The sequence below is a fragment of the Eleutherodactylus coqui genome, chromosome 9 (assembly GCF_035609145.1).
Source record: "Eleutherodactylus coqui strain aEleCoq1 chromosome 9, aEleCoq1.hap1, whole genome shotgun sequence".
Taxonomy (NCBI): domain Eukaryota; kingdom Metazoa; phylum Chordata; class Amphibia; order Anura; family Eleutherodactylidae; genus Eleutherodactylus; species Eleutherodactylus coqui.
In genome coordinates, this window is record NC_089845.1 from 73562094 (window position 1) to 73586085 (window position 23992).

A 23992-nucleotide genomic window follows, 5' to 3' on the forward strand; every position below is an offset into this window, starting at 1 on the left:
GGAGGTCGGGTAGGAAGCACTGAAAAATCAGTAATGGTGGTTACATGTTCGAACAAAAGACACTAAATAATTTGGATGCTATAAATCTGTTGTCACCCAAACAGATTGAAGTTTTATCCCTAAGACTTTAATTATTTTAATTATTAATAGAGATGAGCGAGCGAGCATTGCCTTTAGTGAGTATCTCCCCGCTCGAGACGGAAGGTTCGGGTGCCGGCCGTGGGCAGTTAGTTGCGGGGGAGAGCGGGGCGGAACGGAGGGGAGATCTCTCTCTCCCTCTCTCCCCCCCGATCTCTCCTGCTGACAGCCGCTACTCACCGCTCCCCTGCGCCGGCACCCAAACCTGCAGGTACTCTATAAAGGCAATGCTCGCTCGAGCAATTGCCTTTAGCGAGTATACTCTCTCATCTCTAATTATTAATAAACTAATTAGGTCTTTGGCTGTCAAAACATTTTTTGAATAATCATGAGTTGCAGGGGAAGTATTATTACCATTGAATTCGTTAATCTTGATTTTCTGGGCCTGATCTGTCATAAACTTTTACAATTCTTGGCCTCCAATACAGGATGTGTCATATGCTCAAGATTTTCATTCTATTCGTTAGAATCCAAAACTTAATCTATGGATAGGTTTCAGGATCCTGTTTATAAGGAGTTGAAAAGTCTTTATGATGATACTAAAAATGATGTTAAACAGGTCTCTTCCAATATCAATATTGTTCTGGAAAAAGCCCTTAGGGAACTTTAAAATCCTGCTAACTTAATAATAAAGATGGCTGATAAGGGGCAATAATTGTTATAGATCGTGATTTTTATGGCCAGCGGGTGGAATTATTGTTGATGGATTCTGAACTATATAGAAGTAATGATCGTACCGCAGAGATACAGAAACAATTGAATAATCTACTAGATTATTAGGTGTATTAACACAATGACAATAAGAATGTTTATATGTGACTGATCCCATTGTGCCAATTATGTATGCGCTACCAAAAATACATAAAATCAATCAAGTACCACCTATGCTTCCAATTATTTCGGACACTTAATGAGAAACTGTCGGGATGGCTTGACTATTTATTGCAAGCGTTGAAAAAATCCCGGGATATACACAGGACAGTTCGGATGTTTTGAAACAGCCTGAACATTTAACACGGAAAAGGGAATTTTCATGGTTAACTTGTGATGTCTTACCTTTTATACATCTATTTCTACACATATCGTTGTTAAGCCTTGCAAAATCACTTAAGAAATTATTGTCTTTATACAATGGAACTTAGGAAATACATGATCCAAGTTGACACTAGTAACTCATAATTTCTTCATATTTAACCCTTTCCAATCCAATTTGTATCCTGGTTTTCCTAGGGGGCTTACTCTTTTTTTGCCGTTATACAACAGCGCTATCTGCTGGCTAAAGCCAGTACTGCATGAAGTGACATGTTGGATAGGCTCCGACAGCAGAGAGGCTGGCAATATACAGTAAGAGAACCCCGACCGACGTCTTCCAACATCAGAGCTGTACAGCCTTAAATCATAATGTCTTCAGAGGTCAGACAGTGGATTGCAAAGGGTTAATAGCAAATATTTTTACAAACACAAGATGCCCTATGGGAGCCAGACACTCGCCATCGGTCAACAATCTCGTTATGGCATATTGGTAGGAGACTTACGTTTACAGTTCTACCGAGCCTTTTCTTGAGTGTATTGACTGGTATGGTGGATACATTGACGACCTATTTATATGGCGAGGTTATGTGTCTACCATATCACCCTTTTTGAATTACGTTAGTCAGAATGTTTTTAATTTTGGTATTTACTCATACAGATCATGAGACGGATATCGGTCTTCTGGACCTCACATTTATGGGGAAACCAGATTGCGTAATCTCAACATCCTCTTATTGCAAACCTACCTCTGGCAATTACATTCTACATGCAAATACTGCCCACCCTAAACAAACCATCAGGGCTAAACCAGTGGGTGAATGCATTACGGCCGGCCAGAACTGTTCACATAGTTCAGATTTTAAATGGGAATTAAATCACCCTTTTGAAAAAACAGGGATATCCTAATTGGATGTTGTACAAGGCTAATAGGATTGTGTTGAATACAACACAACCTTCACTCTTGTGTACATGGAAGAATAATTTTCAAGAGGATAGGATTAATAATAAAAAAAAACAATAATTTGGATTTTGCAATAGCAGACAGTTTTATGGGAGTAAACGCATGGTTTTAAAGCATCTGCCCTTATTATATGATGATATTAAGTGATATGACGTTTTACGGGAGGGTTGCAATATTGTTCATAAAAAGGGATTAACCATAGGTAATGGATTATCCCCAAGTTTTTTTTCCCATACTAAGAAAAGTGTTTTTAGAACGTAGTTTAGAGCCGTTTCAGTCAGTGTCACTTGATGGCTCCCCTTCGAGAGTGCTGTACAGCAATGACACCCCCTAGCTAAAGTCATAGTAGTGTGAAAATCTGATTTCCTAGAGAAGATCATTTTAAAATTGGAAATACAACCTTACAACCTATTAATGATGCCATATTTCATTCCATACCTGGGAGTGAAAGTTAAGGGCCTTGGTGATATTGTCATGAGCTTCCCAACCTGTCATAAACCCAGCTTGGTCTGGACGAATGATGTCTACCAAAAGCGGAACCAACCTAAATTAGATAATTTTGGCAAGTAACTTTACATCGACATTAATTAACAAGATGGACCTGTAGCTAGCACATTGGGAGGTGTCCTTGAGAGATTTATGGATGACAGAGATGTGGGCTCGGAGGGAGTCTTTCAGGAAACAAGAACCCTTAATGAGAGAAATAAAACAGGAAAGAATCTGAGGCCTCATGGTATTAATAAACAATTTACAGTAGGGGAGAGAAAAAACATCTGGCCTGGGAGCCTTTCCTGATTGGGAATTTTTAACAGCCTCTCGGAACTCCTCTTTAGAGGTAGGGACCTCCTAGAGCTTCTGCTACATCACTCTAAGGCCACTAGATCGTATATGCTCCTGAATTTGCAACAGGGTTCGTACCATCAACTGAGTAAAGAGCTGAGTAATAATCTTTGAAAGCAGCCACAATCTCTGGGGTGCTGTGTAAATCCTGAGGACATATGTGCGAGTCTGCTACGTCCGAAGAGCTCTAGCAAGAGAAAGACTACATTTGTTGCTATTTTCATAAAAGTGACAGCGGCACTTAGCCAACATAGCTTTATAGTTATTAAGCAAAAAGGAACAAAGGGCCTCTTGTTTTTGGGTAGGAGACACCAGAATGTCTACAGAGAGGCGATTATTTGTGAGAGGATTCTAAAACAGAAATTTCCCCAAGAAATCAAGAGATTGCCTGGAAAGTTCATGTCTAAGCCATGGACCATGTTTTACTAAGACTCCCCAATCACACATTCATACGCATTCCAGACAGTGCAGGGGTCTACATCATTGGTACTATCCATGGTGGGATACTCAATAAGAGTCAGGTGAATATCTTGCAAGACAACTACATCATGTAGTAAAGAAGTATTTTAAGGGGAGAAGAACAGGAAAAATGCAGGGCACTAAGAGCATGATCTGAAAAAGTGATATGGTCAATAGAGGCTATAAGAAGAAGATGTAAGTCGCAGTGTTTAAGGAAGAAATGATCCAAATTAGAATACACATTGTGTGCTGAAGAATAGTAAGAGTAATCTTTATCAGAGGGGTGTAGGAGGAGCCACAAGTCAATAAATTGATGGTCATGGAAAATGTGCTTGATACAACAGAGGTGAGAAGGGGATAAGATTGACCTTTAGACTTGCCCAGGGAAGACTCCGACAATAAAGTCTCCCCCTAAAATCACAGTACCTTCAGCGAAATTTTTGAGACGCCAAATATCACAAAAGAGATTGTCATTGGCCCCTCACAAGGTAACGCTTATTGAAGGTAAAGATTTGTGAGGAAATATGACAGCATTGATCGACAGCATGTGGCCTTCTCTGTCAACATAAGACTCCAGGAATTCTCAAGAGAGACCCCGGGAGATCAGGATGCTCACACCACAGACTTGGAATCAGGAGAAGAACTGTGATAAGAAGTAGGGAACCAAGAATTAGCTAGCTTAAACAGTTTTGCCAAACTATAGTGGGTTTCCTGTATAAATGCAACCTGAAGATGCTTACCTTTGAAAAGAATTGAATGTTTCTCAAAGCTATGAAGTGAGGATGTCTGACTGGATTTAGCTTGGCGGGGGGCATGGTCCAGTCTCACAACACAGGGTAAAAAGGACAGTTGACACACCCATCTGAGTCAAAGAAGACCAAAGGCACAGTCAAACTCAAATTGACACAACTGCCTTCACCAGCTTGTATTCTTCCTATTCATCTCCTTTACCCCCTACATCCAATCTCTCGCCCGAACCTGTCAGCTGCACCACAAGAACATCACTAGAATACGCCCTTTTCTCACCGTGGACACGCTAAAAACGCTTATTGTTGCCCTCATCCACTCTCGGTTCGATTATTGCAACTCGCTGCTGATAGGCCTCCCCTGCTCCAGACTCTACCCTCTCTAATCCATCCTGAATGCGGCAGCTAGGTTCATCTTCCTGTCCAGCCGCTACTCGGACGCCTCTGCCCTGTGCCGGTCACTGCACTGGCTGCCCGTCAAATACAGAATACAATTTAAACTCACTACCTTCATCCACAAAGCTCTCCACAGCACCGCCCCCGCCCTACATTGCTTCCCTCATCTCAATTCACCACCCAGCCCACGCCCTCCGCTGAGTTAATGAAATCAGACTGAGTGCCCCTTTAATTCGAACCTCTCATTCTCGCCTCCAAGACTTCTCAAGAGCAGCACCAGTCCTCTGGAACGTGCTACCAAAAAATATCCAGCCAATCACTGACACACTAAACTTCAGGCGTGCTCTAAAAACGCACCTCTTCAGAGAGGCATACCATATCCCCCAAACCAAACCCCTCAGTACTCCGCCTGATAACATGCTCCCTGTCCCACAGACTGCAATCACTGCTAGCTGTAATCAACTGGCACCTGCAGTCATCCCAATTCTGCCACTATACGGCCTGACCTTTATCTGTGTGTATAGCATCCCTCACTCTCCATCTTGCCATACCGTGCACATCTCCTGCCCCTTTACCTTCTGTATCACTCCATTATCTGTAGTATGTAAGCTCGTTGGACCCTCACCCCTACTGTTTCCATTAATTGATTACTTCATGTAACCGTTGTCTCGTGTTATTTCCCCCTGTAATGTAAGCGCTGCGGAATATGTTGGCGTTATATAAATAAAAATTATTATTATTATAGTGCATTCTGGTGCCATCTCTTCCCCAGGTCAACAACACACAGTATTTGGAAGTGGGCAGCTGTCAGCATGGGCACTCTTACTGCTCTGCAGCCCAATACACAGCAAGCTGTGGTGCGCCGTGTGTTCTGACACCTATCAGAGCCAGCAGTAGATATCCAAGTAGTTTGTATTAGAGTAACTCTGCTGTGGCATTAGACCACATAGTCTAGTCTCTGCTCAATCAATGAGTCTTGGGTGGCCATGGACCAGATTTCGTAGGTAGAGTATTAACCACTGCATGTCAGGAAAACCCTACAAGAGCTGCTCGCTTTGTAATGCTCTGACCCATTCTTCTGGACATCACAATTTAGCCTTTGTCAAAGTCGCCCATATCCTGACACTTACGGCTGGTTTAGACACAACGATTATTGCTCAAAAATCTTTTGAGAGATTTTTGAGCGATAATCGTTGTGTGCTTTTTACAGCACAAGGTGATTGCTCAAACGTTGAGTGATCACCTTGCGCTCCTAGCGGAGGATGAAGTGCGGTGGCCCTGCCTGTCTTCTGCATCCAGCTGTTTTTTTTGCATGAAGCGCCCGGCTATTATACAGCTGAGCGCTCCGAGTGGAGGATGCAGAAGACAAGCGGGGTGTCCCGCAGAAAGATCAGCGACGGCTTAACGAAAACTGCATAATGTTAGTGCAGTTAGACACAACGATTATCGCTCAAAAGATGGCTTCAAGTGATTTTTGAGCAAAAATATTTGTGTCTAACAGTCTTTACCCATGTTTCCTGCTTCCAACTTCAAGAGTTGACTGTTTATTTGCTGCATACGATATCCTGACCCTTGACAGGTGCCACCGTCATGAGATAATCAAGGTTATTCCCTTAACCTGTCAGTGGTTTAATGTTATGATCATTGGATAGTGGGAAACTTTTGGCTTTTGGTTAAAAAGTTTTTTCTTACTCTTCGGGCCAGCTGCACATGCAGAGCCGGATTCCACATGCAGGAATTCAGCTGTGACCCCGGGCCGGCAACCCCGTGTATCTGCTGTTTCTGTATTGCGGATGACCATGGAGGCTTGCCTTCTGTTATGCGCAGTACAGATTTTCTAAATACTACATTGACCCGATGTTCGCTACTCGAACATAAAATGTTTCAAAAGTGGTGTTTGTGAACTTCTAAATCTGCTTCGTTAGGTGATTATTTGGAGTGTCACTTTGTATTTGGAGCAGATATCTAATATAAAAAAACCTACAGATCTCTCTCTGTTTGTCTGTATTTCTCTCTGTTTGCCTGTCTCTGTCTCTCTCTCTGTCTCTCTCATTGTCCGTCTCTCTGTTTGTCAGTTTGTCTCTCTCTTTGTCTGCCTCTCTCTGTGTGTGTCTGTTTATCTCTTTCTTTGTTTCTCGCTCTCCCTGTCTCTCTATCACTCTCTCTCTATGCTGTCTGTCGCTCTTTCTATGTCTCTCTCTGTCTTTCTATCACTCTCTCTCTGTCTTTCTATTGCTCTCTGTCTGTCTATTGCTCTTGTTTTGTCTGTTTATCGCTGTCGTTGTCTATCGCTCTCTGTCTTTCTATCGATCTCTCTGTCTGTTACTCTCTATTGCTATTTATCTATCACTCTCTGTCTCTTTACGCTCTCTCTGTGTTTCTCTGTCTCTCTATTGCTCTCTCTCTGTCTGTCTCTCTATCGCTATCTGTTTCTCTATCGTTCTCTCTTTCTGTCTGTCTCTCTATTGCTCTCTCTGTTTCCCTATCACTCTCCCTCAGTCTGTTTCTCTATCGCTCTCCCTCTGTCTGTTTCTCTATCGCTCTCTCTCTGTCTGTTTCTCTATTGCTCTCTTTCTGTGTGTCTCTTTATTGCTCTCTCTACATCTGTCTGTCTCTCTATCACTGTCTCTCTATTGCTCTCTCTCTATCTCACTATCTATCTCTCTGTCTCTCTATCGCTTTCTTTCTGTTTCTATCAATCTCACTCTGTCTCTCTATTGCTGCCTCTCTGTCTGTCTCTCTCTCTCTCTATCTCTCACTGTCGCTCTTGGTTGGGCAGTGTATGGTGCTGCTTAGCAGTGTATGCTGCATTGCTTAGCAACGCTTCACTCATACCAGCACATGCCTGAAGCACAGCAGCGCCGCCCATAGACTTAACATTATAACTTTCAACCCGCCTGACAGATCCCTGAATGTATTAAACTCACATTTGATGATTTTACGGCACCGGTGAGCATGTGTGCCATCCAAAGACACCAACCTCATACACCAGAGTTAAAGCAAAGGGGGCAAAGTGTGGTGCAAGAAAAAGCATGTAGCGGGTACCTGCGGCCCATACGCAATGTTAATTGCAGAACGGCTGCGGGTCGGATGGCCTCCATTGACTTCAATGGAGGCCATCTGTGCAGAATCTGCAGCAAAATAGAGCATGCTACGATTTTTCCTCTGCAATTCGTTTCCACAAGTGTAAAGGAGAAAGTGTAAGTACATACCTTTCAATGCCGGCTGCCAACCGCAGATTCCGCAATAGGAACCCGGTTGTGTGAAGGCGGCCTTATTCTACATTCTACAGATCTCTCTTATATTTGCACAATGGTGACAATTCCTCTGAACGACACGGTTATCTTTGCCGTTGCACAATTATGTGCGCTTTTCTTTCTGTCTTGTTTATTAATACAAATAGATATGAAAAAATGCCATGAGGCCATGTGTGATTTCTACCTCTCTTGAATTCTATGTCCTTCTTTCAGACTACCAGCTATTACAGATAGAATATAAAACGAGGAACAAAAAACCCATTCAGCTAGACCAGGTATCAATTTTTAATTAGAGCACAAAGTGAGAAAGAAATTGAAAAGGTCCAAGTCAACACAGGAACAATGTAGTAAACTAATCCAGGGCAGTAGCATCCGTCTGCCTGGATGTTATTAATGAGTGCAATATTACATGTGCTAGAAGATATGGCCAATTCTGCCTGTCCTCAATTATATAACGAGATGTGCAAATCCTGTATGAGCTGCTGGACCTAAGACAATGTGTGTGATCTTTGTTCAAAACTAGGGCTGGGCGATTCATCAAATCAGTTCGATGGGTTTATCTACTGCACGATGCCCGGCTCACCAGTGCAGGACTGCTGAACCACCAGGCATGAGTAGTATGTGTGCCTACTGAAGAGCATAGTACGGGCACAGGGGCACTGCAGAGGACATAGAAACAGGGGAGGGGGCTGTGGAGTATATTATTACAGTGGGGGCTATGGAGTATATTATTATGGGGGGCTGTGGTAGAGTATATTAGGGGTTGTGGAATAAATAAGGGGCTGTGGAGTACATTATTATGGAGGGGTGATGAATATATTATTGCGGTGGGGGCTGTGGTGGAATATATTACAGGAAGGGGGTTGTTGATAAGGGGGGCTGTGAAGTATATTATTATGGGGGGCTGTGGTGGAGTATATTACAGGAAGGGGGTTGTTGATTGTTAAGGGGGGCTGTGGTGGAGTATATTACAGGAGGAGGGTTATGGAGTATATACTTTCAAGGGGGGGTGTGGAGTATATTATTATAAGGGAGGGCTTTGGTGGAGTATATTATTATGGGGGGCTGTGGGGGAGTATATTAAAGGAAGGGGGTTGTGGAGTATATTATTACAGTGTGGGAGATTATGGAGTATATTATTATGGAGGGGTGATGAATATATTATTACGGGGGGGGCTGTGGTGGAGTATATTACAGGAGGAGGGTTGGGGAGCATACAATTTCAAGGGGGGTGCAGAGTATATTATTACAGGGGGTGGGGGGCTGTGGAGTATATTATTATAAGGGAGGCTTTTGGTGGAGTATATTATTACAGGGTGCTGTTGTGGAGTATATTACAGGAGGAGGGTTGTGGAGTATATAATTTCAAGGGGGAATGTGGAGTATATTATTATAGTGTGGGGGATTGTGGAAGCCCCATTCTTTCTGTATATATTACTTTGAACTAATTTGTTTTTGCACACAGCAAGTTCCGTGCTTACAAAGTAATTCCTTAAAGGGAACCTGTCAGCACCTTTGGGGCCAGTAACCCATCAGCATGCAGTCATACAGCAGGGATTAACTCTCTAAAGATGCTCCTGTGACCAGCAGCTGTTTCAGCATTGTCTAGCAAAGGGAGTAATAACTTACCGGAGATAAGCCTCTTCTTCGCCAGTATCGGCCGCATACACATATGAAGCGGAGGACAATAAATGCTGCTTCACTGTACGTGCCAATGCTGCTGGAAATATCAACATGCTGGTGGCTTAGTGGCCCTGAAGGTGCTGAAAGGTTCACTTTAATATATACTGATAACCGGAATATATGAAGGAATTACCCTGCATGCAATTCCCTTATGTGAAAAATACATTTGGGACTTCTTTACGTTTATTAAGAAAATAAATAAGAAAATCAAGAGTCATGAAAAAATTTAGAGTTTTTAATTTTAGGCCAAATCACTCAGACCTACCCAATGGTAATGAAAAGAATCAGTAATTAACATGTACGTGGACATGGCGGCAGCTGCAATATCACGGTAGGTCTGCACAGAAGTAATTGGACTACAAAAGAAATGCCACAATTTAAGATTTCCCTGGTACAATTCATCTTTTGGGGAACGCCAATGATATGATTGTACTCAGGAATCCAGACGATTCCTATGTTGTGAATGACAAAGTCAGAGGACATCAGGAACCCCCAAACTCAGTATCTACCTGCCCAAGTAAGGTATGACCCCCAAGCTTAGAGTCAAAGAGTTGCTATAAATACATATAGATACTATAAATACATATGTCAGCGAAAGTGTGATCCTGCATGTTCTGTAAAATGGGATTGTTCTCAGTGAGAGAAACCATGTGGTCTTGTAGATATGATACATTTTAATGGCTAACAAAAATACATGATGTTATTGCAAGCTTTCCAATCTACTTTGGGTTCTTCCTCAGGCTTATGGAAATTAGCCTGAAGAAGTACCCAAAGTAGGTTGGAAAGCTTGCAATAACATAATGTCTTTTTGTTGGACATTAAAAGATGTCATATCTACAAGATTACTTGGTTTCTCTTGCTGAGAACAATCACATTTTGCTCTACTGGCTAACACTGTACTAAAGTTTTTGCATGTTCTGTAGAAGTATAGAAAATTAACAGCAGTAAAAGACGACACAGTCCATCTAGTCTGATCTTTCATTCTCTCTCTCTTAGGATAGATTTATGCTTATCCCAGGCTTGAATGCATTCATCATTGATTTTCCAACCACGTCTGCTGGAAGTTTGGTCCAAGCATCTGCTACTCTTTCTGTAAAATAGTATTTTCTGACATTGTTTCTGATTTTTCCCCCAACTAATCTCAGATTGCACCCCTTGTTCTAGTGTTTCGCCTCCTAATAAAACACTTCCCTCCTAAACCTTACTTATACCATAAACATAGTTAACGTTTTCGATCATGTCCTGCCTCTCCCTTCTTTTCTCCAGGCTATACAAATCAAATTCTTTAACTCTCTCCTCCCCAATCACAGGGTCAGGCCACTTTCACACGGCTATAAAAATTGTGCAAGATTTGAATGGGGTCATATACATCAATGTATATTTAATCAATGTATATTTGGAAATGAAGAATTTTTGTAATTGGCTTTCATTAAAAATTTCTGATTGTTTGATTTCTGGGCTTGTATTGTTTTCCACGGCACTGCAGATTGGACGACTGAAATCATAGCAAATTCTTTCAGTAAGAGTAAACTGACAACTTCTCCGCTAGCCTGCTCCCCTGTTATGAGCGTGCATTCACTGCCTTTCCACTGAGCTATTATAGAGGGCCCTATGACAATGCCGGGAAATAGTGGAGGAGAGCAGAACAGAGAAAGCTACTATTACAGAGGGCTATAATTCACTCCTGGTGAGCTTCCTCCTCTTATCAGCAGTGAGGGAGAATGAACCAGCAGCTACTCGGAGAAAGGATGGAGAAATAGCTATGTAGTATTGAGTGGGTGTGATTCTGCTACACAGCCTCTCAAAGAGGAAAGGGTTAGGGGACCAAGTATGAGGCTTTCCAAATATATAAGAAGGAAAACTCAATGAAAGTAAAACAGATAATTGCATCATTTTTTCTGCAAGGACTTGGTAAAATATGTGTGCATTGATTATTTATGCACAAAGGTTTCCATAGCTGTTAAAAGTGTGGTCCAAGAAAAGGGATATTGTTAGACTCCAGATTACCATATTTTCCCGTGTATAAGATGCACCCCTGTATAAGACACCCCCCTAGTTTTCCCTCCCAAAACTCAGAAAAAAAGATGTAAAACATAGAATAGTACACTTGTTTAGTGCTGTTCTATGTTTAAATATCACTAAAAGTCCCTGTTTATACTCCCCAGCCGTCCTCTCATCGCTGCCAGCAGGTTCTCTGCAGCTCTCTCCCTTCACTTCCTGTTTACAGGTTGCTATGGGGACCAAGCGCAGGAGAATGCAGACTCGGCCGGCCAGCACTGACAGGACATGGCTGATGAGCATACAGTGGTTCTATGTGTGGGTGTGTGTGCTGTGTATTGTGCTGTGTAGTGTGTATGTAGTGTGTGTGGGATGGCATCAGGCATACTCACCTAGCTGCTGCTCTCCTTCTCCCCGCTGCTGCTCTGTACTGTGTTGGCATGTTAGTGTAAATTTTCGCTGTATCGCTTCCAATGAAGACTTACACTATAATGTCGGCATCCTGTGTATAAGACACGGGGGGATTTTTTGACGAAAAAATTGTCAAAAAAACGCGTCTCATACGTGGAAAAATACTATTTATACTCCTATAATACTGCCTGTACTTTGCCTGTCTCCTCACAACCTGATTTAGCCAATCCAATCAGTGAAGGTCTGTTATTCTACTTTAATTCATTTTTATTTTTTAACTTTTTTGTATGTATTGTTTTTCTATGTCTTTTTTATATTATCTTTCTGAAACTTTTTATAAGCATTGCTTTAAACCTTAATAAGCCCAGTCCTTGTTGCTCTATTAAAGTTTATGGCCTCTGATAAGAGTGTTAACTTTGACTGCTGGCGTGCAGTAAGTACCTGTTACCAAATTTCGGCATCTGACCTGCCTTACAATAAAATCGTACGTGGTGGCAGTTTGTATTTTTGGAGAGTGTTGTAGTGAGATCCATGCTCCATCTTACAATGAGTGCAGGACTGAGGTAGTGGAAGTAGGTCTGCCACTTACAGTCGCACCCTCGTCAGAAGGCCTGGTTCTTGACACTGATGCAAAGAGTTTCATCAGATGTAGTACACACAATAACTGCTTGTACACTCCAATCACTAGGAGGAATATTCTGACAAGACACATTCAGATACTCTACAAACTACTTATTAAAGAGCACATAAATGGATAGAGAAGAACAGTAAATGCAGGTGTGAAGGGGCCCTTGGTCATCGGTTCTTAGATGTTAAAGGGTATTCCAATTTCAACAAGTTATTCTCTATCCACAGGATAGGGAATAACTTGCCGATCGGTGGGGGTCCGACGGCTAGCAATCCCATATATCCAGAGAAATTGCCTCTAGCCATCCCGAAAGTTTGACAATGATGGCTGTGCATGTGTACCACCTTGCCATTCACTTCAATGGATCCTGCCAAAGTGGTCGACCACCCAGTGATCAGCTCATTATCTCCCATCCTATCGATAGGGAAGAACTTGCCGATAGAGGAATACCTCTTTAAAATAGCCGCCCTTCTTGTTTCTGCAACAACTGAAAAAGTAAGACTTCAATCTCTTAGTCGGTACAACAGACAAAATTAGCAATTGGACAATCACCTACATAGTCCATATATAAAAACTACCCTCAGTATGAATCAGCAGAAATCAGTTTTCCGTACGTCATTTACAGTTAGAGATGAGCGAACGTGTTCGGCCACGCCCCTTTTTCGCCCGAATACCGCGAACTCCGAGTACTTCCGTACTCGGGCGAATAAGGTCGGGGGGCGCCGTGGCGGCACGGGGGGTAGCAGTGGGGAGTGGGGGGGAGAGGGAGAGAGAGAGGGCTCCCCCCTGTTCCCCACTGCTACCCCCCGCACCGCCACGCCTCTCCCCGCCCCCCGGCGCCCCCCGAATATTTGCGCGCGAGTACTGAAGTACTCGCAAAGCGCGGTATTCGGGTGCGTAAGTACTCGTAACGAGTACGTTCGCTCATCTCTATTTACAGTATATTACAAGCTTAGTGTGAACTGCGGGCAGTCAGGCGTATAAGTCACCTATATCACAAGCTAAGTATAAATGGTGGGCAGTTGGATGTATAAGTCACCTATATCACACACATAAGGCTCCTTCACACTGGCGAACGCGATATCGCTATGAAAAAATCGCGACGAAATCACAATTTTGCTCATGAGATGTTTGAGGGTCAGCTGTGCTTTTTCTTGCAAAAGATTGCCAACGCTTGCGATTTTCTCTCGCGTTTTTTTCACAAGATTTTGCAGCGATTTCTGAACGCGAAAGTCAATAGGATTTTCTTGTGTTAAAAACGCATTGCATCGCACAAAAAACGCAAGTTTGTGCTTTGTTATGCGATAAAAAGGACACTCCATAGAGAAACATGGGAGATTTAAAAAAAAAAAAAAAAACGCAGAAAGATACGGCATGGAAGCCATTGAAAATCACTAGTTTCATAATTCTGCGTTTTCAATCACTGTCGCATCACTCAAAAATCGCTTGGTTTTATCGCCAATGTGAAGGCGCTCTTAGTACGTATTCAGGCCGTCAGATTCTTACAGTCACATATATCACAAGATAAGTATAAATGATGGGCAGTCAGATGTATAAGTCACCTGTATCATACACTCAGTAAGTATTCAGATAGTCAGCTGTATACAGTCACCTATATCACACATAGTATGTATTCTGGCATCAGATGTATACAGTCACCTATATCACACATTGTATGTATTTTGGCAGTCAGTTGTATACAGTCACCTATATCAAACATAGTATGTATTCTGGCATCAGATGTATACAGTCACCTATATCACACATAGTATGTATTCTGGCATCAGATGTATACAGTCACCTATATCACACATAGTATGTATTCTGGCATCAGATGTATACAGTCACCTATATCACACATAGTATGTATTTTGGCAGTCAGTTGTATACAGTCACCTATAGCAAACATAGTATGTATTCTGGCATCAGATGTATACAGTCACCTATATCACACATAGTATGTATTCTGGCATCAGATGTATACAGTCACCTATATCACACATAGTATGTATTCTGGCATCAGATGTATACAGTCACCTATATCACACATAGTATGTATTCTGGCATCAGATGTATACAGTCACCTATATCACACATAGTATGTATTCTGGCATCAGATGTATACAGTCACCTATATCACACATAGTATGTATTCTGGCGTCAGGTGTATACAGTCACCTATATCAAACATAGTATGTATTCTGGCATCAGGTGTATACAGTCACCTATATCACACATAATATGTATTCTGGCGTCAGGTGTATACAGTCACCTATATCAAACATAGTATGTATTCTGGCATCAGGTGTATACAGTCACCTATATCACACAGAGTATGTATTCTGGCATCAGGTGTATACAGTCACCTATATCACACAGAGTATGTATTCTGGCATCAGGTGTATACAGTCACCTATATCACACATAGTATGTATTCTGGCATCAGGTGTATAGTCACCTATATCACACATAGTATGTATTCGAGCAGCCAGGTGTATACTGTCACCTATATCACATATAGTATGTATTCTGGCATCAGGTGTATAGTCACCTATATCACATATAGTATGTATTCTGGCATCAGGTGTATACAGTCACCTATATCACACACATAGTATGTATTCGGGCAGTCAGGTATATAGAGTCACCTATATCACACGCATAGTATGTATTCTAGCACTCAGGTGTATACAGCCACCTCTATTACACACATAGTATGTATTTGGGTAGTCAGGTGTATACAGTCACCTATATCAAACATAGTATGTATTCTGGCATCAGGTGTATACAGTCACCGATATCAAACATAGTATGTATTCTGGCATCAGGTGTATAGTCACCTATATCACACACATAGTATGTATTCGGGCAGTCAGGTGTATAGAGTCACCTATATCACACACATAGTATGTATTCTAGCACTCAGGTGTATACAGCCACCTATATCACACACATAGTATGTATTCGGGTAGTCAGGTGTATACAGTCACCTATATCACACATATAGTATGTATTCGGACAGTCAGGTGTATACAGTCACCTATATCACACACATAGTATGTATTCAGGCAGTCAGGTGTATACAGTCACCTATATCACACACATAGTATATATTTAGGTAGTCAGGTGTATACAGTCTCCTATATCACACATAGTATAAATGGTGGGCAGTTACATGTATATCTGTCTATATCACACGCTGCATATAATTGGTGGGCAGTTAGGTGTATATCTGCCCGTATCACGCGCTGTATATAAATGATGGGCAGTTAGATGTATATCTGCCTGTATCACACACTGTATATAAACGGTACGCGGTCAGGTGTATATCTGCCTGTATCACACGCTGTATATAAATGGTGGGCAGTTAGGTATATATCTGCAAATATCACACGCTGTATATAAACGGTGGGCAGTTAGGTGTATATCTGCCTGTATCACACACTGTATATAAATGGTGGGCAGTTAGATGTATATCACATGCTGTACATAAATGGTGGGCAGTTAGGTGTATATCTGCCTATATCACACGCTGTATATAAATGGTGGGCAGTTGGGTGTATATCTGCAAATATCACATGCTGTATCTAAATGGTAGGCAGTTAGGTGTATATCTGCAAATACCACATGCTGTATCTAAATGGTAAGCAGTTAGGTGTATATCTGCAAATATCACACGCTGTATATAAATGGTAGGCAGTTAGGTGTATATCTGCCTGTATCACACGCTGTATATAAATGGTGGGCAGTTAGGTGTATATCTGCAAATATCACACGCTGTATATAAACGGTGGGCAGTTAGGTGTATATCTGCCTGTATCACACGCTGTATATAAATGGTGGGCAGTTAGATGTATATCACATGCTGTACATAAATGGTGGGCAGTTAGGTGTATATCTGCCTATATCACACGCTGTACATAAATGGTGGGCAGTTAGGTGTATATCTGCAAATATCACACGCTGTATATAAATGGTGGGCAGTTAGGTGTATATCTGCCTGTATCACACGCTGTATATAAATGGTAGGCAGTTAGGTGTATATCTGCCTATATCACACGATGTATGTAAATGGTGGGCAGTTAGATGTATATCACACGCTGTATATAAATGGTGGGCAGTTAGATGTATATCACACGCTGTATATAAATGGTGGGCAGTTAGATGTATATCTGCCTATATCACACGCTGTATATAAATGGTAGGCAGTTAGATGTATATCACACGCTGTATATAAATGGTACGCGGTCAGGTGTATATCTGCCTGTATCACATGCTGTATATAAATGGTGGGCAGTTAGATGTATATCACATGCTGTATGTAAATGGTGGGCAGTTAGATGTATATCACACGCTGTATGTAAATGGTGGACAGTTAGATGTATATCACACGCTGTATGTAAATGGTGGACAGTTAGATGTATATCACACGCTGTATGTAAATGGTGGACAGTTAGATGTATATCACACGCTGTATGTAAATGGTGGACAGTTAGATGTATAGCACACGCTGTATATAAATGGTGGACAGTTAGATGTATAGCACACGCTGTATATAAATGGTGGACAGTTAGATGTATATCACACGCTGTATAATGTGATTGTTCTCAGTAAGAGAAACGACGTAGTCTTGTAGATATGATATCTACAAGACTACGTCGTTTCTCTTACTGAGAACAATCACATTTTGCTGTACTGGCTAACACGGTACCAGATCTTTGTTTTCATTACACGCTGTATATAAATGGTGGGCAGCTAATAATAATAATAAACTTTATTTGTATAGCGCCAACATATTCCGCAGCTAGATGTATTTCACATGCTGTATATAAATGGTGGGCAGTTAGATGTATATCACACGCTGTATATAAATGGTGGACAGTTAGATGTATATCACACGCTGTATGTAAATGGTGGGCAGTTAGATGTATATCACACGCTGTATATAAATGGTGGACAGTTAGATGTATATCACACGCTGTATATAAATGGTGGACAGTTAGATGTATATCACACGCTGTATATAAATGGTAGGCAGTTAGATGTATATCACACGCTGTATATAAATGGTGGACAGTTAGATGTATATCACACGCTGTATATAAATGGTGGGCAGTTAGATGTATATCACACGCTGTATATAAATGGTGGACAGTTAGATGTATATCACACGCTGTATATAAATGGTGGACAGTTAGATGTATATCACACGCTGTATATAAATGGTAGGCAGTTAGATGTATATCACACGCTGTATATAAATGGTGGGCAGTTAGATGTATATCACACGCTGTATATAAATGGTGGGCAGCTAGATGTATATCACACGCTGTATATAAATGGTGGGCAGCTAGATGTATTTCACATACTGTATATAAATGGTGGGCAGCTAGATGTATAGCACACGCTGTATATAAATGGTGGGCAGTGAGATATATATCTGCCACCATGTATATATATGGTGGATGCCAGATGCCCGCAGTCGTGTGACCGTGTGACCTATCGCTAGGTCAGTGTGACTGTCGGGCCGTCAGGTAGGTCAGTGCCACCACGGATGATGGAGGAGGCGGCCGGCCGGGAGCCGCGGGTACCTGAACACATGCTCCGAGCTCCAGATCTTCATGTCCGCCGCCTCCCTGTACTGTGCGGAGAAGATGCGCTCTCAGTGCAGCATGGAGGACGGGGTGCTCAGCCGAGTGCACGGCATGTCTGCATGGCCGGGGGATGGTCTGCCGGCTGGGCTGCTGTCTCCCTGGGTACCGGCAGCCGAGGATGCTCCCTCCTCCAACGTGCCGCATCAGCAGCAACCCAGGACGTCACCACACGGAGGGCTGCCGCCGGCCATTGTCTCCTGGGCAGCCCTTGCAGGCGGCGTGCCTGGCCCGCATGCAGGCTGCTGATAACATGGCAGCGGGCATCTACACACAGGGGCCCGGCCAACCAGGGCGCAGCGCAGACGTGGGTGATGTATAGTGCATGGTGGCTACTATGGTCAGCGCCAACACTGATGGCAGCTGAGGCCCCCTAGACATCAGCAGTAGAGGGGCTGCTAGTCTGCTGGGGGGCAGTAGTCATAGACTCATACATGGCCCCAGAGAACCGCTCCCTATGAAATAGCGCAACTTGCTGGATTATAAGTGCGTACTGCGCTATTTGGATGCTATGGGGCAAGATGGGAGTCGGACGGACCCCAATATAGTTAACCCCTTAATGCAACAGGATGTACATTTATGTCCTGTGGAGGGCAGGGCTCAGGAGCCGCACATTCCTACAGCGGGAGCTGACTGTGACTGATAGGCGGCGTCCCGCTACAACAGCGGGGATCGATGAGTACAGTGATCCCTGCTGTTAACTCCCTACATGCGCTTCCTCAGTGATGTCGTCGGCCCTCCGTATGGTTTAAGTCCCCTACAGGGACATACAAAATGTACAAAAAAAATAAAAATAGCGTAAACAAAATATAAAAATTAACAAAAAAAACTGTTTTGTGCACTTTCCCATTTATATAAAAAATGTTAATAATCCCACATATTTGGTATCATTGTATCCATAACGACCTTTACAATTGATTGAACACACTATTTATCCTGCACAGCAAAAATCATTTAAACCCCCCCCCCCCTAAAAAACGTAGGCAAAATGCTTATTTTATTCATTTTGCCTCCCAAACAATTGCCATTAAAGTTATCAAAAAAGCCACATGCACACCAAAAGAGTACCAAGAAAAACTGCAGCTCATCACACAAAGAACAGGTCCTCACGAGGCTCCGTCCGTGGGAAAAATAAGTTATGGGACTTTAAATGCAACAATGTAAAAAAAATAATTTCCCCCAAAAAAGGGTTTTTATTGTTTAAAAGTGGAAAAATGTAAAAAAAAAAATAATTTTGGTAGCGCCGTAATCGTACCAGCCTGCAGAAATAATGTTTCCTGTCATTTATGCTGCATTATTAACAATTAAAAAAACAACTGAATTGATGTGTTTTCTCTCCTGCCCTCCAAAAAAATGAATCCAAGTTTTCCAATACATTCTACTGGTTTACATGCGACTACAATCTTATTTCTACTCAAATCGCCATATGGTAAGGATAGGCCATCAATTTGTAAAAGCTGAATAACCCCTTTTACGGCCCCCTGGACACCCATGTATTTGGGACATTGTGTTAATCCACAGACACACAAGACCCCATGATAGGTCTATGAGGCTATGCAGTGACGTATTGTCATGAGTACCAATGGGCCACGTGAAAACACTTATGGAATGTCCTATCCCTGTCCCTCTTATGGACGGCAAGTAGGGCCTGTCAATGCATGTCAACGTGCCACCTCCGTGTAAACCGGACAGTACTGCTGTCCAATGTGGGCTGTACCTGACCCCCTCCTTGGCACCGCTCACATTCATGGCTGGTGTGCATCTGGTTTAAGGGGTTAGGCTGCCTGTCCACGGGCGTTGCAAAATCCCGCAGTGAATCTCCCCTGAGCAGGAGCCGGCAGGTGGATTTCAATGGTACTATTTAATGTACCATATAATGTACTGAAAAACTTTAAAGAAAATCCTAAGGCCTCATGTCCACGGGGAAAATCGGGCCCGCTACGGATTCTACATGTAGAATCTGCAGCGGGTCCCTCCTGCCCCGCGGACATGAGCGCTGAAAATACAAATAAATAAGAATTTACCTATCCGTAGCGGGCGGCGAAGCTCTGCTCTTCCTCACGGCCGGATCTTCTTTTTCGGCCGGCAGATGAATTCCACACGCCGGCGGCACGTCGTCGACGTGCCGCACGCATGCGCCGGGCACATCCGCCAAGCCGAAGCAAGGGAGATGCGGCCGTGAGGAAGAGAAGAGCTTCGCGGCCCGCTGCGGGTGAGTAAATCCTTGAAATTCCTATTTTAGGAGACCCGCACGAAAATGGAGCATGGTCCAGATTTTTTCATGCTCCATTTTTTTTAAAATCCCTTTTATTGAAGATCCGCGGGTATTTATCTACCCGCGGGTGGTCAATGCATCCCTATGGGGTGCGGATCCGCGTGCGGGAGATCCGCTGCGGATCCTAAATCATATTTTGCCCGTGGACATGAGCCCTAAGTGGAGTAAAATGAAAAAGAAACGACATTCCGCCATCTTTCAGTGCGTCTTGTTCCTACGGCGCACAAAATACAACAAAAATGACCCAATAACTTTATTCTACGGGTCAGTACGATTACTACAATACCAAACTCGTATAGTTTTTTTGTGCTGTACTACTACTTTTATTTTTTTTCAAAGACATTTCATTTTTTGAAATTATTTTCTGCCGCCATCTTCTGTGCGCAATAACTTTTTTATTTTTCTGTCGACATAGTTGTGCGAGGGCTCATTTTTTCATGTCCTGTAGTTCACATGGGTACCATTTCGGAATACATACAGCTTTTTGATCGCTTTTTATTGCATTTTTTTCTGGGAGACAGGGTGACTGAAAAAGTGCATTTTTGGCGCTCTTTCTTTTTTTTCGGATGACGTTCACCGTGTGGGGAAAATAATGCATTACTTTGCTAGTTCGGACTTTTGTGGACGCGGCGATACCAAATATGTATTTTCGTTTTATGGTTTAGATTTTTTATTATAGATATGGCAAAGGGGGGGTGATTTAAACTTTTATTTATTTATTTATTTTTTACAATTAATAAGACTTTATTGATCCTATTTTTACTTTTTTTTAGCCCCCCTGGAGGATCACAACATGCGATGCTTTGATCACTCCTGCTGTATGATGTAATGCCATGGCATTACATCATACTGCAATCTGATAGACAGTCTATCAAGCCACCCCACGGGGACGGCTTGATAGGCAGTCTGCTAAGGCAGCCCTGGGGCCATTCAGAAGGCCCCTGGCTGCCATGATACGCGTATGGCTCCCTGCGAATTAAAATACCTCCTACTTGATGATCACATGATAAATGATCATTTCAATATCTCCCACTTAGTGATCACAAAATAGCGTGATACAGTATAAGCAAAATGAAAAAAACTTCCCAAAAAGAATGAATGAGATGGCAAGACCACCACATGTAGAAGTAGGTATCCTTGAGGCAACATGCTGACCAACATGTTTCAGGGATAGAATTGTTCATTTTGGCAAATCTAGCAGAAGTTAGATGCCAGTGCATAACTATTTTTGTGAGGATTCCCAGTGTTCCATGTGTAACGTTTTAAGTCCAAGGCAGAGCCATCCTCCATTCCTCTAGTTGGAATTGATTGTTTAGAGTCTTGTTCCCATAGTTGAGAAGCTAGGGGGAAAAAACATCATAAAAGATAAAAATGCCATTGGATTCCTGAGTTGCCAAAGGATAAAAAATAAAAGCGGACTTGCGGAAAGTAGGCTTATGAACACCTAGGGATCAAAGAGTGTGTTGCAACCTTAGAAATGCAAAAAACATACTATTAGGTATTGGAAAAGACAAAGTGTAGGAAAATCTTATTTAGAACTATTTTCCTATAAATAACGAATTTTCCTTATACCTAGAGATTCCCAAGCTCCAAATTCAAAGTCTGGGAGGATGGAGGATAAAAAACGTAAAGGAAGAACCAAGATCAGAACCAGAGATACTGATGAGGAAACATAAGGCTGCCAGAAATGGTCCGAGGTTAACAAGCTCCGTAAGGAGTGAGACGATAAAGGGGGGATTTAACCCCCAAAAGAGAAATCGGAGGATCTCCTAAGACAGTGGACTCAATGGATAACCACCTATTATTCCAAGAAGATGGCCACCAATGTTCGATTTGGTCCAAAATTGCTGCGTGAAAATAATGTTTGTTGTCAGGGGCTTTTATACCACCCAATTCATTGGGCTAAGCAAAAGTGGAAAATGTAATTCTAGCATGTGTGCCTCCCCAAATGAAATAGAATAGCCTGTAGTTTAGTGAAGGAGTCTTGGATAGAAATCACTACCTTTCTAAAAATATATAGAATGCGTGGCAAAACCATCATTTTAATCGCTGCTATCCTTCATGCTCAGGAGATAAAGGGTTTACAGAAGTTATTTAGGAGTTGTGGAATGTAATTAGGCATAGGCAAATAATTTTTGGTGAATGTATAGGAGCTAGGGATTATTAAATGAATACCTAGATAAGGTATGTGTTACGTCTTTCACACCCGAGGAGATCAGCGGGATCTATGGCCTCAGCATACTCTTACGGATTGTGGATCCACTGGACCAGCCAACCAGGCTGAGATCTGTCCTGTAGTGGTTGGCAGCTGACTCTTCAAATAGAGGGACTGCTGTCAGGTATTCAGAATGAACTCAGATTCAGGAATAAATACAGAACTTAGATACAGGAATCGAGACAGAACTCAGAGGGCAAAACAGAACTGAGAAGGCATAGACAGAACTACGGAACAGACTTAGGAACACAGGCTCAGGAACTCAGAACAGAGAGACGGACTACATACTCGCAGACAGACAGAGGCAAGACAGACTGTGAAACACCCAAAATACTCACTAGCATACCCGCACGAATAAACTGATGGAATTTCTATAATAAGTACGAGGAATTAGTTTGTGGATTGGCCAAGTCACTTAAGCCGTGAGCCCACTTCAAGAGTCCTCGTTGTCTTGCGGTTCCTACTCTAACGAGACAACTCAACTAACCCTAGGATACCTGCCTGCAAGCAGGTCGATCACCCTGATAGGGACGGCCCTGCACTGGAACGAAAGGACTTAACTAGCCCTATATCCAAGCAGTACAGGTATACATGCACACATATAAAGATACAGAATCAGAGCAGGCGACAATACCAGCACAGATGGATCAGAAGACCTTAAACAGACCCAGCACAGAGGAAAACCAGCAGACACTGACAAAGCAACAGACCTGAGAGATTGGCTCACTGGAGCACACCACACCCAGCCAGCATAATCAACCACACCTGTGAAGCTGAGCTGCTGGGGAAACCTGTAGAACAACAGATCCCAGCAGATCCATGGGGGTCTCCAGGTGTGAGACCTCCTATACGCGTAAGTGCCTTTCCATCAGACACTTAGTTACAGTTTACCCTGTGAGCCCTCGATCACTCCTTTTCCTCTCATTTTCTTCAAAGTATTAGTGGTTCAAGGATTATCCATACCTGGATAAGACTGTTAATTACAGGAGAGGTTCTCCATGTTTAGATGAATCTGCAGTGGTAGAATTAGTTTATTTTTTGGAAGAAGGGCCTTTAGAGTTTGGGGAGGCCTGTAGGGAGTCGGAATACCTCTTTCAGTGACCTCTGAGGAACCAGGACTTTGTTCTGCTTTCTCAGACGAGGAGGACCCGGTAGAGGAACGTCATGATGGAAAACTTTGTTCCTGAGAAGTCGCTGCTGTTTGTTCCGGTTCTGAGCTGTGATTATAAGAATCCGCATCTCCACTGGAAAGCATGAGGAGCAGAAGGGTAAAGAATCTGTAAGTTTCCTAGGAGCTGCAGA

At 42.6% G+C, this 23992-nt stretch overlaps 1 protein-coding gene across 1 annotated transcript in view; it reads right to left on the bottom strand.

The window, feature by feature from the left end:
- The window catches only part of PRELID3A (PRELI domain containing 3A), a 30616-nt gene extending 12317 nt beyond the window's left edge, over window positions 1-18299 (bottom strand). The window contains exon 1 of the mRNA XM_066578965.1: window positions 18141-18299. Coding sequence (XP_066435062.1) covers window positions 18141-18172 — 32 coding nt within the window. The 5' untranslated portion in view covers window positions 18173-18299. The remainder of the gene's footprint in view (window positions 1-18140) is intronic.
- Window positions 18300-23992: the final 5693 nt, after the last annotated feature.